Source organism: Callospermophilus lateralis, chromosome 9 (genome assembly GCF_048772815.1).
Source record: "Callospermophilus lateralis isolate mCalLat2 chromosome 9, mCalLat2.hap1, whole genome shotgun sequence".
Taxonomy (NCBI): Eukaryota; Metazoa; Chordata; class Mammalia; order Rodentia; family Sciuridae; genus Callospermophilus; species Callospermophilus lateralis.
This window is the reverse complement of record NC_135313.1, coordinates 28,840,209-28,857,080: the sequence shown is the minus strand read 5'-3', so window position 1 is coordinate 28,857,080 and position 16,872 is coordinate 28,840,209. Positions and strand designations below refer to the sequence as shown.

The 16,872-nt window shown below is 35.6% G+C and overlaps 1 protein-coding gene across 1 annotated transcript in view; it reads left to right on the top strand.

Moving 5' to 3' along the window:
- Positions 1-16,872, top strand: part of Adam23 (ADAM metallopeptidase domain 23) — a 164,565-nt gene that overhangs the window by 137,149 nt on the left and 10,544 nt on the right. Inside the window, exons 22-24 of the mRNA XM_076866096.2 lie at positions 1,919-2,038; positions 5,150-5,318; positions 8,205-8,316. Of these exons, the coding sequence (XP_076722211.1) occupies positions 1,919-2,038; positions 5,150-5,318; positions 8,205-8,316 (401 nt within the window). The remainder of the gene's footprint in view (positions 1-1,918; positions 2,039-5,149; positions 5,319-8,204; positions 8,317-16,872) is intronic.

Below are 16,872 nucleotides of genomic sequence, written 5' to 3'. Positions count from 1 at the left end.
ATATATGCTATGATGTTGAGCCTCAGTTCTTGAGGTGCTAGGGAGAAGCAGGGAGAGGTCTGATGTGGTGAAAACCCATGGGGTTGGGTATCTCCAAATTGATTAGCTTTATCATTAACTCCATGTCTTAGACAAATCTGATCATTTCTCCTGTCTCTGTAAGTTTAAAAAGTTTGGGAGGCATTGGATTAGATCATTGTAAAAGAAAGCTTTTGAGGAAAATTACTGTTTTTTTTTAAACTTTAAAAAATTGTGACATATAATATGTAAACTGAAAAGTAACCCAGGTATGCCTTTTACCAAATAATTATGAGGTGAGCCCCCATGTAACCCCTACCTGGGTCAAGAAATAGAATGTTGTAGCATCCCAGAAATAATGTCTCCTTCCCCAACAGCTTCCCATCTCTTTTCAGGAAGTCCCTTTCACCCAACTTTTGTGACAATGGTTTTCTTGCCTTGTTAAGAGTTTTACTGCCTAAGTTTTTTTTTTTTTTTTTTTTCCTTTCAGTACTGGGGATTGAACTCATGGACACTCAACTACTGAGCCACATCCCCAGCCCTATTTTGTATTTTATTTAGAGACAGGGTCTCACTGAGTTGCTCAGTGCCTTGCTGTTGCCGAGGCTGGCTTTGAACCCATGATCTTTCTGCCTTAGCCTTCCGAGCTGCTGGGATTACAGGCGTGTGCCACCGTGCCTGGCTGCTGCCTGAATTTTTAATCCCTAATACTTCATGCATTGTTTGATAGTTTGCTTCTGAAGTTCAGCATTTTAAGAGCTTTTCCTGGTGTGTATAGCTGTACTGTTTGTTTCATTTTTGTACATGCACATACTAATATACTATAATTTAGTCTCCATTCTATGTTGATGGACTTTTGGGTTATTTCTTTGTTTTGGCCATTAGGAACTATTGGGCTATGAATATTCTTGTACATGTAGCCTAGAGCACCTTTGCACACATTTCTCCACGGCCCTGGTACCTAGTTGAAAAATTGCTAAGTCATAGGAAGTGAATATCCTCAGCATCACCAGATGATGTCAAACTGTTTTCTAAAAGTAGTTTTACTAGTAAGCTCTGCCATTAATAATATGAATATGAGAATGTTGTACCATATTCCCACCAACACGTGATCTTATCAGAGTTTTTGCTTTTATCTATTCATTTGGGTGTGAATTACTATCTTATCATGATTTTCATGTGCATTTCCCAGATTCTAAATAGCATTTAGCATATTTTCTTACATTTATTGAATATAGATTTTTTTTTTTTTTTAGTGATGTCACTTCAGTTCTTTGCCCATTCTTTAAGAGTCATGGTTTATTTAATAGATGGGCTAGAGGTAGGTGCCCTCATGGTGGATGAGTTGTATAACAGTGTTCCCAAGGACTTGGATCATTTCTGTCCAGCTGCTCTGTCATCCTTGCATGTTGATTTTTTTTTTTCCCTGTCTGTGATCTTATGAGCGCAAGGTAGGTGCAAAACTGCACATTCAAAGGTAGGAAGTAGGGGTAGGAGTAAAGCCTTTTCCCTGTTAGGCTCTAACGTTTATCCAGAAATCCTCCTAGCAACTCTCTTGCTTTCTCTTCCCCACATCTCTATGCCCTGAACCCCTTTTAGCTATAGGGAGTGGGATAGAGGGCTGCATAAGAAAGCGGGTATGGGGAATGCCACAGGTAACTGGGACTTGTCATGATCCATCTTTCAGGCTGTCTGCTTCACTGCCCCAGGCAAAAATGTGGTCCTTCTGGCAAGAAAGGGGGGGATCATAGCCAACTATAATATCTAAATAAATATTTATATTTTAAAGGAAAGAGACTATTTAAATTTTTTGAATATATGTACACTGAATACTTTTGATTTTTTTTGAGCTTGATTTCTCTTGCCTTGTTCTTTCTTTCTTTCTAAAAACCATATTCAGTGACGTGTTCTGTGGATTTTTACTTTGTACCAATCTTACTCGAGCTCCACGTATTGGTCAACTTCAAGGAGAGATCATCCCAACTTCTTTCTATCATCAAGGCCGAGTGATTGACTGCAGGTAACACAGTAAATGTTAGCCTCATGAAGCATGAGACTTACAAATTCCAAAAAATAAAATTTTGAAAAAATAATTTTAAAAAATCAAAGATTTTCTTTTAAAAAATTCAAAGATGTTCTTACAAGAGGAAAGTTGACTTAGATTTTATCATCATCTTTCATGTGGAAAATCACTTAAAAAAGAAAGTATTACATTGATTTGCAAATTACACTTGCTCCAAATTGTACTAGTTAATACCAGTGAAGCATTCTTTTAAATCATGATCTGAAGAGTAGAATTATCATTTGAGTATCCCTTATCTCAAATGCTTGGGACAAGATGAGTTTTGAATTTCATATTTTTGGGGATTTTGGGATATTTATATATATATATATATAAAGAAAGATAGATAGATAGATAGAGATATCATGGGGTTAGGACCCAAGTCTAAACATGAAATTTTTTCATATTTCTTGTACACCTTAAACACATAGGCTGAAGGTAATTTTTAAATTCTGTGTATGTATGTATTTATCTATTTTTAATGGGGTTCATTGTGATGTTTCCGAAAAAATCATGCAGCATGCAGTGATTATTTCCAACCAAGTTTCTTCCATGCTTCCCTCCTCCATCCCTGTATCTTTTCCAATCCACAGTAATCACTATTATTTGGGGGAGGGTGTACCCAGGATTGAACTCAGGGATATTCAACCACTGAGCCACATCCCCAGCCCAATTTTTGTATTTTATTAGAGACAGGGTCTCACTGAGTTACTTAGCATCTCACCTTTGCTGAGGCTGGCTTTGAACTCAAGATCCTCCTGTCTGAGCCTCCCGAGCTGCTGGGATTAAAGGTGGGCGCCAACTCGCCCAGGCCCAGTAATCACTATTTTACTTTCAAGTTAACTTCTTTTTAGTTTTTACATATAAGAAAGAGCATGTTACTTGTTTTTCTGTCTAGCTATTCTGCTTAACAAAATGTCCCCTAGTTCCATCCATTTTGCTGAAAATGACAGGATTTTATTTTTCTTTATGGCTGAAGGATATTCCATTGTGTTTATTTGCCCTATTTTCTTTATCTATTTGTCTGTTCATGGGCCCCTAGGCTGATTTCATATCTTAGCTATTGTGAGTAAACATGGGCATGCAGGTATCTCTTTTATATGCCAGCTTCATTTCCTTTGGATAAATAGCCAGTAGTCAAATAGCTGGATCATATGATAATTATAGTTAGTGTTTTGAGGCGCCTACCTAGTATTCTTTATAATGACTGTCCTAATTTACATTCTCACCGACAGTGATTGTAGTAGTTCCTTTTTCTCCCCATCCTGGCCAGCATTTGTTTTTGGTTTTGTTTTGATAATAACTATTCTAAGTGGGATAAGGTGGTATCTTTTGTAGTTTTATTTGAATTTTTTCAATGGCTAATGATAGTGAGCATTTTCCCACACATGCATTTTTTTTTTTATTTTTGGAGAGAATCTGTCTTTATTTTTTATAAGCACAAACATATATATCTATTGTCATTCAAATATTCTTAATGCATTTGATGAAAAAGAAAGAATCTGCTTCATGGATGTTGAAAATATCTAACATTTACTGTTTCTCCTTCATATTAAACTTAATCTTTTTTCCATATATCTATTGACCACTTTTATTTCTTCTTTTGAGGAGTAATTCTTATGTAGTATTTTTAGTGCACTTCACTTTTGAATGTGACTCATCTCGTGATCTCACATGTGTACTTTTCCACTTACAGTATCACGTTAGTGTTCAGAAATTTTCAAATTTTGGAGTGTTTCAAATTACAGATTATTGGATTATGGATGCTCAACCTGTATGCTTTTGTAACCCAAGATTACAATTTTGAGCAGGGAATATGTCACTATTTGAACACTTTTATTATATTTTTATCAAAAAAAGAGCTTAGGCTTTGTGTAGCATATGTCTGGTTTAGAATATGGCTAAACAAATACCCAATCAAATATAGAAATATTGATTAAAATATTATTCATAATTGTAAGCAAACATTTTATGTTCAGTTGTTTTGAGAATACATAGAATGTAGGTATGAGGCTTATTTTTTAGCCAAGAAATTGTAATATATTCCAAGTGAGTTCCCTTCAAGTAGTCACAGTTCTAAGACACCATTCTCTTATTTAAATTTTCTGGTGTTACTTGAACTGCTTTTTGGATTTCCCCTATAGAATAGACTTTAGCATCTGCACTTTTGTTTTTAGTAGCCCAGATACCAAATCTTCAACTTATGTGAGTGATAGAGGAATTATCCCAAAGTAATTTTGAACAAATTTTAGTAAATTGAGGGAGTACTATGTTATATTGGTCAAGTGATTGCTGTTTTTTTTTTTTTTTTCCTGTATTTTTAAGTGGATTTAAAGGCAATTCTTGCCTGGTCTATGACAATAAGATCATTCCTGGAATACATTTGCAGTCTCCCTTGCATGTTACTTTGAGGCACACAAGTTTTCTTTGTATATGTTTTTATGTCTGTAACAGCCTTGTTAAATTACATTGTTACATTCTAAATTAACATATTTGTAAAATACTTAGCAAGATACTCTGTTAGTAATTATAGCATTATCATTTAAATTCATGTTGTCCCTAACTTTGAAATTTTGGAAGTAAATATCAATAGAAAAGCACTGGTTTATTTTTTCAGTTATGAATAATCAAGTCCTTCCTCTAAAGTAATAATAATAATTTTTAGAATACTTTCATTGCTCTTTTTGCTCAACGTCTGCTTTTTTTTTTCCCTCCCCTATTACATCTGAAAGCCTCAGAGAACTCCTGACATATTTGCTTCTTTTGTTCTTCCATGAAGGCCTCTTCCCTCATCTTAATATTGGGTGAGGGAAACAAGTGAAGATTCAGAATGTACATAATGTGAATGATGGTTTTCCTGATGATGGGCAGTTTAACAATGATAATGAAAGGGAGGGTTTTTTTTTTTCATGCTCTTTTATTAGGGGGACTGGAAAGGGGAAAAAGGAAAGAGAAGATTGGGGAAATACTAAGAGGAACTTCTGTTCATAGACACCCTCTTCAGTTCATGCTGACCCTGTATTTCTAAGTATGCTGCTAACGATTGTGTGGATCTTTTTTTCCTCTTAGTGGTGCTCATGTAGTTTTAGATGATGATACAGACGTGGGCTATGTAGAAGATGGAACACCATGTGGCCCATCCATGATGTGTTTAGATCGGAAGTGCCTACAGATTCAAGCCCTAAATATGAGCAGCTGCCCACTTGATTCCAAGGGTAAAGTCTGTTCAGGCCATGGGGTAAGTAAGCATCCATGTTCCAGCTCGAACCTCCATTGTCTGGTCCCCTCAGGGTGCACAATGGCTGGACTTGCAGTTCAGCCATCCTCCTAGGTGATTATTGCCAGCATCTAGGCATGGATTATGACTATTTTCTTAGTCCTCTTATCTGCTAAGAATGTGACATGTATTAATTTGATTTTATTATTGTTCTTTTTTTCCTATCTCTGGCTATTTATTCACCACATCCCCAAGATATTATTTGATATCCATATGAGTATTCTGCAGAGAAACAGAACCAGTAGAAGATAGATATATGTCTGCATATGTGTACATATGTATCTATCTGGGTATATTATGAGCAATTAGCTCATGTGGAGATGGAGGCTCAGATATTCCCAAATTTGCTGCCAATAAGATGGAGACTCAGTGTTATAATTGTCTTGAGTTCAAAGGCATAAGAACTAGAAGAGCTGCTGGTCCTAGGACTAGAGAAGATGTCCGCATTCAAGTAGTTAAGAAGGAAAAAAAAAAAAAAAAAAGGTGTGTATGTGTGAATCCCCCTTCCTCCTCCTTTTTGCTGTGTTCAAGCCCTGAATGGATTGGGTGATGCCCACTCAGGTGGGGTAGTCAACTGATTCAAGTGGTACTCTCACCTAGAAACAGTTTCACATATACATCCAGAAATAATGTATCGGACATCCCTTAGTCCAGTGAAGTTGGCACATAAAATTCATCATTACAACAGCTAAAAAGGTGGAAGAAAATTGGCATGGGTTCCACAGAAACTATAGATCGCATGTGACTATTTTGTATAATTCAAAACAACTTAAACCATTGGGGTAATTCACTGTCATGAACTCAGTATGCACAAACTGAGTATCTAGGTGCCAGTTCACACTAGGCTAGAGGTTGAATCAAAGATGATATTTGCAGGTTTAAAGTTATACACAGTTATACATGGATAGTTGTCAACCAAAGAGAAAATGCTATCCTTATTCACAACCACATGTGTCTTTAATTCTGTGAAGAAAGTGTTTGGGCAAGTCACCTTTATTGGTAAATCTAAGCTGGATCCCAAAACACAAAATTAACTATTATTTAAATTGGGCTTATCAAAAGGAAGGCATTTCAAAATTGACACAGAGTCCGGAATAGTGGTACACACCTGCAATCCCAGCTGCTAAGGAGGCTGAGGCAGGAGGTTCGCAAGTTCAAAGCCAACCTCAGCAAAAAGCAAGGCACTAAACAACTCAGTGAGACCTTATCTCTAAATAAAATACAAAATAGGGCTGGAGATGTGGCTTGGTGGTCGAGTGTTCCTGAGTTTCATCCCAAGTACTTCCTCCTACCCCCCCCCAAAAAAAAATTGATACAGACTTCAGAAATGGAAAAAAGAGGGCTGTGAAAAAACTGGGGGCAATAATTTTAAAAGGGAGGTGCTAAAATGAATGTAAAATTAATTCAAAATTGATAGGCAGGTGATCTGGAGCAGAACAAGGTGGAAAGGCCCACGAAACTTGTGTCCAGTGATCTTGAGATTGGGATTTTGTTGGAGGAAAGACTCATGGGGATATAGTATAGTCCAGTGATTTGAAAACTTGGATTTGGGGGCTCAAATGAATCATGGGTTTGAATCCTAGCTCTGCTTCTTGGTATTTTGGTGATGTTGGACAAGTTACTCTCTTGGCCCTTCGGGTGCTGGAATGGTGTAAATGTTTTACATAAAGTGTCGGGCACAAGTACTTGGCACATGGTACGTGTTCAGTAATTGCTATGTTAAAATAAAGTCAATGGCCAGACTTATCAGGTATTTCAGTTCCTGCTCTAAGAACATAAAACTTAATGCTTAAAAAGGCTTGAATTTCTTTCCTCATATCCTCTTACCTTTTCCTCTTGTTTTTAAAAAGGTCAAATTCAGCCTTATTAATCATAATCAGTATTATAACAGTTCAGATTCAAATACTTCTAAGTTTGATTTTATCTTCTCTAATACTCTGTCTCTGAATATATTTCATAGGGAGGTAAGGGTTTCAATACCCTTGTCTCTAGTTTTCAGATAGTTATTTATTTCATCTAAATTGCAAGTTCATTCCAACTAGCTATTTGGTCCCCAGAGAAAGAGACAGGAGATGAAGATCACTCCCAGTTTTTCAGCCTGGCTGGCTGAGAAAGGTAGTGATACCATGGACCAGTAGGGAAGGTAGGATGGGTGCTTGTTAGGCAGGAAAGTGCCACCACTGAGTTTGCTGTTGGACATTAGTCATTTGTGTCTCCTGGAGTTTTATCTCAGACAGTGCCACTGTCTTTAATATTGGGCAGTTTCTCTTAAGCCCACTACCTATTAATTTACTGAATTAAGCTTGTGTTTTTCTTATATGTTCCTAGAAACAAGTATGTGTGAAAAAACTACCTTGTAGACATTAATGTACATATTTATATACTTAAATAATATCATCATGAATAGTACAAACTTAAGGCTTTCTTCTTCTTAGTCTTTATTTTTATATAATAAACAAAATATATTCAATGATTTGTTCTACACATTGTTTTCCCTCATCTCCATCTCAAGGTGTGGAAAACTTAAAAAAAAAAATTCCAATGAATTTTATGGTACTGGAAATGGAATCCAGAGGTGCTTCACCACTGAGCTATATCTCCAGCCCTTTTTATTTTAAGAAAGGGTCTCATTAAGTTGTTTAGGGCCTCACTAAGTTGCTGAGGCTGACCTTGAACTTGTGATTCTTCTACCTTAGCTTCCTAAATCACTGGGATTACAGCAGGCACCACCACGCCTGGCTCCCAATGATTTTTTAAGCTTTCTTCCTGCCTATGTCTCTTTCACATTTATCACCACTCCATGAAGCACAGTGAAAATGCTCCATCTCTGTTCTTTTGTTTTTACAGGTGTGTAGTAATGAAGCCACCTGCATCTGTAATTTCACCTGGGCAGGAACAGACTGCAGTATACGAGATCCAGTTAGAAATCCTCACCCACCCACGGATGAAGGACCCAAGGGTTTGTGTGATTTCAGTTTCTATTCTTTTCCTAACTTCATTCATTCTCACTCTCCCAATGCACCAGCACAACACTCTCATGGATTTGAAAGGAGACACATAAGAACATCTCTTTTTGTTATTAAAATGTATAAGTCATTTTTACTGCAGAATTAAGCATCCTGTATGTATATCGTATTTATAAAAATGTGTTTGAATTACCTCTTAGCCTAGAACAGCATTAGGAGGAAGTATACCAATGTTCTCTAACCCAGTTTCCTTTCTCTCCCTTAAATCTCATCCTTTTTCTATGATCACAAATGCTAAATTATTTTATAGTTTTTCTAAGCTATGTCAGTTTTCTAACAGAGAAAGTCTTCGGGGCTGACATGAGACTCTGATCTTTCCTCAGTATTTGAATCCCTCCAGGGGGATGTTATTGCATTCCATGCTTTTTTTAAACTCAATTTTTTGAAGGAGTTAAATTTTGTAATACAGCTTTAATTCTTCAAAGAAGAGGCAAAGGATCTGAACCTTTGTTTTAGTCAGTCCCTAAGAAGAAAGAAATTAGAATTTTAGAATTAGTAGTCTCCATGGCTGCTCAGAACCACCCTCTGATTTTGCAGTTGAGGATGCCCAGCTCCTGAGGTCAGGTGACATATTATAGTTTCCCCGGCAACAAGAGACTGAGCTGCAATCAGGAACCAATTGCTTGATCTCAGACTCATGCTCTCTTCCATTACATATTCTTAAAATGTAGACTGTGTTGTCATGAACATGGTAATCATTTTCTCATTATTCTTCCCATTCAATTCTAAAAGATCTAGAAAAACCTTCAGTCACAACTGGTTTACTACAGCATCCATAGCATCATACCTGAGAAAAAAATTAACTACTAGAACCAATTTTAACATACAGAGATGACATTGTACATCAGCTTCCTTTTCATGGTACTCCTGGCGGTATTTTATAAATAATAGCCTTGCTTTCTCCTACAAGTAGCTAAATACACATAGGAATAATATGATGTTGATCATCTCCATTTTGGATGAAAATTCATTTAAACTCTCTGAACTTCAGTGTAGTCTATATGGAAAAATATGACTCCAAAAGCAGATGAAGCTCTGTAGTCTGCAGTTCCTAAAGAAATTTCATCTAGTTTGGATGCATGTGAATTGTTCTGTAATAGTGGGTGTGTTAAAACACATCTCATGCATTTGCTTAATATGCCCTTGATATTAAAATTCTATAAGAATCATTATCACACCCTCACAGTCTATTTCTATTCTTTTTCCATTTCTAAAAGTGAAACTATCCCATTTTCACATTTTGTCTTTTGTTACTTTAAAACTAGAACAAAACATTCTTGGATCCACCTTCAGAAGTTAGATTTAGAGATTTAAGCTCTGACAAGAGAAGCAGAGGTTCATTCTCTCCAAATTTTCTCTCCATAGCATGTCTGTGATTTTTAAAAAGATATAGATGTATATCCATCCTCAAGTGAGGCATAAAGAAATCTGAACAAAAAAAGCAGAGCTAAACTTACTTGGATTGCTTTTCTTTAGGCAGAGTAGGGGATTATTAATTATCTGGTTCTATTCCCTATTCCTTTGCCCACCCATCCCTAGCAAAGCTAAATTTGAGTTAAAGAGCAAACAGGTATATTCCAGAGAAGAGAAAATTCACAGCTGTCTCTTGTTTTTTTATTCTCTTAATGTGGTGATATTCTATACTATCTTTCAAAAAATAACTGTGTTGATCATTCAAATGATAGATGGTTGTTATAAAAATCTTCTCCAATGGACAATATGTAACAAATACATGTCTGTTGCCAAAAATAGAGAAAGGATCAAAAAGACCATAAAAACCAGTCTTCATTCCACAACTCATAGGTGATCAACATAAACATTTTGTCGTATTTCTTTTCTGTTGCCTATTTTCCTTTTTCGATTGTGATGAAGACAATGAGCCATTGGAGTAAAAATTTACCCATTGGTGCCAATATTGTTAGAATCCTTATGAATCTCTAACAATTTTGATTAAATTGAAAATAAGTCATTAGTGTAAATGAAGATCAGTTATTTTTGTACATTTTTAGATTTCTGGAAAAATCGAACAATTTTAGTACAACTAAATAATAGCGTCATCAGTATTGGCTATTTATTTATTTATTTATTTATTTATTTTAAAACCAATTTTTCTACCTTTATTTTATTTGTTTATATGTGGTGCTGAGGATGGAACCCTTGCACGTGCTAGATGAATGCTCTACCACTGAGCCACAATCCCAGTCCCAGTATTGGCTATTTATACCTTCTTGTTCTGTATAGAAAAACCTATTAATGTAGTAGTAAAATGCTAACAGAAACCAAACTTTTGAAAACTTTGATATAGATTTATAACTTTATCCTGGATATTCTTGTTAAAAGAAGATGCTAAGAGAGAAACCATACATCTTACTTTTATTTTTGTTCATTTAGCAGATATTTATTAAGTCTCCACTGTTTAAAAGAGAGTACATTTTTGGCACATAGTAGGCATTCAGAAATATTTCATCCCTTTTTTGGGGAATATGTAAAAGAAATGGGAAATGCAGCATGTTGGTGCTGATTTTCACTTTATCTGTATGTTTTTGTTGTATTGGCTTGCCAAAGAGTAATAGGTAGTGAAATTATGATATTGATTAAATTTGTACTTTCTCAACTATAGGTTCTGCAGCATTTGGGGTGCCAAGTTTTTCTCCATAGCTTCACATTGTATCTTGCTGGCACTTGCTGTACTGAGCACTGTGTTTGGGTCTTCCCCAAATGCATAGCATGTGCAATGATCTGAATAGCTACAGTCATTCGAAAAATGCAATGAGAAGGTATTACAAATATTTAGTTTTATTTAATTTTAATGGTCTTCTTTGATATGGAAAATTCAAGAAGCAAAATGAAAATAATTCCTTTTTATTATGAAATCGGGGCAAAAAAAGATGAATTGTACCCAACTACATCCCTGTAGATCAAGATAAAATTAGCAAAAATAAGCAGATTCCATGGCTCTCTTTCCATTGTTTTTCACAATGTCAGAAATGAATCAATGTGTTTAAAATATTTCTTCCTTTTTCATTATAAGCTCTTGGAAGAATGAGAAATTCAACTTCTGCATCTGGGTAGGGATTCAAAGTGCATGAAAGCACTGCCATCATAGTCACTGTACTTGTTAAAGTTGTCTACAGTAGACCCACAGTTTAAAGCATGCTAGCCAACCTCTCAAACGAACCACGTGAGGAAGGATTTTTCTTTTCTTTGTGTGTGTGTATGTGTGTGGTGCTAGGGATGGAATACCTAGGGCCTCACACATAAAGCACTCCACCACCGAACCACATCCGCAGTTTGCTGAGTTAAGTATTTTCAAAAAAGATTTTCTATTACAAAGGTTACTTCATTTTTTCCTATACAGACATTTATTCCATTTACAAAAACTCTTCTCTCAACTTGTTTCTACTGAAATCCCTGAAGGAAATTATTATTTTTTTCTACAAGGATAGAATACATTTGAACTCTTTAAAAAAAATTTCCACTTGCTGTAAGGACAGTGTAATTTAATTTAATTTCTATCAATTTGTAGACACTTCTGCACAATGCTTATTATGTTATACAGGAGGACTTTTATACTTTGATAATCATCTGTTATCACCATTCTAAGAGGGAAGAGAAGAAACTGGCACATATAAAATACTTTCAGTGACATTTATGGGCAGAGATTGTCACTAAGAAGCTTGGGCTTAATCAATACTACTATCGTCATCAAATTAGAAAGGACCTTAGAGGCAATTCATTCCAGTCTTATCGTCCTACAAATGAGAAAACTAATTTAATTATCAGGGTTAACAGCTCATTAATGGTAGAGCCAAAAATAAAATGCGATCACCTGAGCTTGAGTCCAACACTTTTTCTGTTATTCCAGACTGCCTCATTTAAAGCACAGTATTAAGTTATTCTGTTCATTCTTTGAGCACAATAATAAATAGAAAGGGCAAAACAATAACCAAGCAACAATTAAGCTTATTAGCTGAGCCATTATTTGCCAGTGATGCTTATTATGAAATTAGAGGAGAAAGGCAGTATCATATTGTTAGAATTCAATTTTTGAAAACAGTGGTTACTAAATGTTAATAATACCCTGAGGAGTGTTATTTAGTGTTTACATTTACCTTTTGCATATGCCCTTTTGATGACTTTCTTTGTGTGGATACAAATCTTTGATTTTATAGTTCAGATCATGAGATTGCAGACGTTATCACTATCATATATGTTTATGCTCATGTATAATTATATGTCACCTAAGTATTTTTCTCATTAACCATAACCTCACCAATAATTTAAGAATTTGCCAAACTTTAATAAAATATTTTAGTAATTATGAGTTCATTTTGAGTTCATAAAAACTCCATATTTTCATCGACAAACATAAGTTGGAATAGTATTCTTAATGAAATATTTATTTGGTATTCTATCAGGCACTTGTTCCAATATGTCAAAAAATGAACTTTATTTTTTAATCTATAGAAAAGAATAAGAAAATTTGATTGGATGTCTTACACTGAAATTTTAAGTAAGATGGAATATGTAACAGAAATATTATACTGTGAAGTATGAAGAGTTTATTTAATATTTACTTCTCAGCCTAAATTTTAGTGAAGTAACAAATCTCTGCAGAAAGAACTTTGGTCCACAGAGTACTGATGAGTACATTTTTTGCTTCCTGCCTTTGAAGTACACAGGGATGCAGTATTTTAGCCCCTTTTGAGTCATTGGAATCACATGGTGAAATGGTGTACCTTCCTGTTTCAGAAACTCTCTAAAAGAAATCATCCACTTGGTTTCAAACAAGCACAATTTCTAAATGTCTGAAGCATGCTTTGCAGAGGAATTCTACAAATAAAATAATCTTAAAAAGGATAAATTTTAGTTTGATTCTTAATATCAAAATACACTTATCAGAAATTCTGCCTTTTGGCCCAAGTGAACTGAGAGAGTAGGGACTAAGACTAAAATTAATAAAACCAACAAACCCCAGAAATAACATGAAAACATACTGGTAGGTAATAAACAGGACTCACAAACATGTGAGAGTGACAGGTAAGTGGGTTCAACCCTCAGGGAGCAAATAAGCTTGTAATATGAAGACTGTGTTTGCTGGAAGCTCCCGGTTCAGGTTTGGTAGGGTGAGTGGGTAAAAAAGGCAACTGGTCATGTGCACAGTGTCATTGCCTAGGAGAAAAGAGGCTTTGAGTAGGTAACAAGTGAATGAGTGAGTAAACAAATGCAGTTAGATAATAAATAAACCAACATAGAAATACAGCTGTGTTATAGGCCCAAGAAAAAGGAAAAAATTTCAACGAGGAGATAAATTCTTTGTAGCTGTGGAAAGCAGCTGCAGCAACCTTCATTTTTAAACATGACCCTTGGAAAAATCCACCCTTCTGTGGGCCAATCGGTTATCTCATGGCTCCAAATGACAGAGTCCGATGATCTTCACAGGCATCTTCAGCACAGCAGAACTAAAAGGAGCAGGAGGGAAGGAGAAGGGGGGTAGAGGAAAGTTCTGGAAAAGCTTTCTCCCCACTTTCTTTTATCTTGTCTTGTGTTAAGAGTACTTATTAGTTAAGCCTTTGAGGGTGATTATCCTTTCTCAAGGGAGATTATGGACTCTATCCTTTTATCTGGAATACACATTTGAAGCCTCTGGAAATTTCTTGTTCCCATGGTTGGGTTTCTAACATTGGCAGGATGGGCTGCCTAATTCTGATGTTTCTACAGTGATAAATTATTCCACACCAAATACAAAAGGCTTTTCAAAGTTGCTATTTTTATTCATTTTTCATCTTACTATAAGTTTTAAAAATTAACAAATATTCACTTAGCATCACATTTTATGGGGCAGTGTTTTTCATATAATTTATCTGATATGACTTATATAAAAATTAAAGAGATAATAAGACTGTTTCCTGTATTTCAGCTCTGACAGCCAGAGCTTAAAACCTAAGGCCTCCCCCCCCGCCCCCCCCTCAAAAAAAAAAAGTTATAAAATTATGTGCTTTAGTTAAGTTAGTACTCTGAAAGCAGTGATTTTTTAAGGGGCTTTAAAAAATGAAGCTTTATATTTGGGATACCTTTCCATTCCAGTATTTGCCTCCATAATTTGAAAGGCTGAGCTGTGGTTGAGGTTATTTTGGATTACAATGTATCATCACATTTGAAAAACATTACCATCACCTTATAGGTTGGTCTTCTTCCACTCCCTTCAGCGCTCTGAGTAGACTGTTTTCTGTTGTGACCCCATCTTTGTTTTGTTTTTTTAAGAACTTGGGTAGTGTGTAGTGAATAACTCTAGACTTGCTCATTGCTATTTTTTACCCTGTGATAAAATGAAGTAATTGTGCAGTTGGTCCACAGGGTTAGAGAAGTGAGGTTCTTGCTCTTCCTTTGAAAGAACATTTACTGAAAAGGTGAATCAGCTCAATATGGAGCCTTAAAAAATTATGACTTTGAGTCTTGGTTCTTTGTTTCATTTCACTGTTTCTCATAGCACACAGTCTCTGTGAATTGCAGCTTTGTGGAAGCTGATCTCTGTTTTCATTGGCAAGGTCAGTGGAAGCCAGTCCTTTTGATTTACACAGAAACATGAGTGTAAATACACCCATACACTTATAAGTTCATACACACACACACACACACACACACACACACACACACACACAAAATACCCTAAATAATCCACCTTCCTACTTCTACCCCAGATTTCATCTCACCTGTGGGCACAGACTTGGTGATGCACAGGTGTTGAGAGTTTCTGCTCTGTCAGAATTGGCTAGCTTGGTGATCTGCCGCAGCCAGTGAAGTTTCCCAGAGACCTTAATGTTCTCTCAGTGCATGGTCATACTCTGGAGTTTATAAACAAAAACCTAAATGTCCATATTCTAAGACAGCAATTCAAACTTTGCAAAGCTCTTTGAAATATACCTTTCTATAACTTCCCAGGTAAAAAGTGCTTAATGTAAAAACGACTCTGTTTTAAATTTCTAAGGATTTTCGCAAAATTGAGTTATATATTCTGAATTTTGAAAAGATGTCGGGCATACTTTCAGTTTGAGAACTTATGACAATATGTATTAATAACTACTTTTTTAATAAATACAGATTTGCCCTTATATAACTTAAATTACATTTGAGTTTTACCTTGCACCTAATAGGAACTGGAACTCAAAGTGGACTGTTTGTTTTAAAGTATTTATGAGAGAATATGTTTTAAAGTAGGGTATGTAGAATTTGAAGGTAAATTCAAAATTATCCTCAAATATTTTCAACGTAGATATCAATCTTAATTTCAAACCTTCAAACAAAGACATCCAGATTTAACTTACTTTCGAAGTATTTCCTGAATAGATTATTTTGTATGTGAGTGAAATCAGTGTGTATTTTTCTGTTAAAAAATGTCCATTTTCCCTCCACACAGTGAACATGGCCACAAGCAGGCTCATAGGGGCTGTGGCTGGCACCATTCTGGCCCTGGGGGTGATTTTTGGAGGCACAGGGTGGGGAATAGAGTAAGCATCCTTGTGCATTTCAGAGTGTTTCTGTTCGGTGCCTGGTGTGCCGGGTGATGCGTGGTGCCTGACTTCTCCACCTGTGTCTTGCTGGCTGTGTTTCCTGTGGTGGTACAACTTGTGGTATGATTTGGATGTGTTGGTGTCTTGTGATCTTTCTCGTGCAATGTAGAACCTTCTCCTGTCTGGAACAATGTGGGGCATAAAACAACCTTGGGGGTGCTTATATTTTTACAATTAATGCACTAATCCAAAACTTCCATTGCTCCTCCACTTATAAAAGTAATTTCAAATACAAGCTTAACATTTTTTATCATTATTTATTGGCAAAAATGCTCTCACGCTAATGTTTTCTTAGGATTGCTGTCATAAATTTAATCCTCACCAATTAAATGAAGCCACCTAAACAAGTAGGAATTATCCACAGAGCATTTTTTTATAGATAATAAGAATGATAATCACTGAATGTTTTCTCCATTTATTTAGAATGATATAGGAGTTTTCAGCACAATGTTTTTTAAAGAGGATATTTTGATGACTGCTTTTATTTCTTTATTATAAAATAGGTTAAAAATTCAAATGTGAAGTTCACATAAATATTTGGGAGCAAGGAACATTAAGAATCAAAAGATATTTAATCCAAACCTGCACCACCTTAAGTGAAAAGCTTCAATTCATCTAGTGGGTTTGTGTTAAAAGTATTCAGTGTATAAATAAATGTGTTGTGTGCCACTTGCCCATTAAGCTCTCAGAAGCACAGTTCTCCTGGTGTCTTTATTTAGGTTGTCCTGCACTTGATCCACATCCTCAGAATAGCTGTCAATTCTCCATGTAATACTACCAAATGAGATTGTTAATCTGTAGACTAAAAGATCGTTGGGATTTTTTTCTCTGTGTGTAGTTACAGAGAGAGCCTTTACAAATAGCAGAAGTAGCCAGTCACACTTTCTTTTTTTAATTTTTATTTTTTACTGTGGTAAC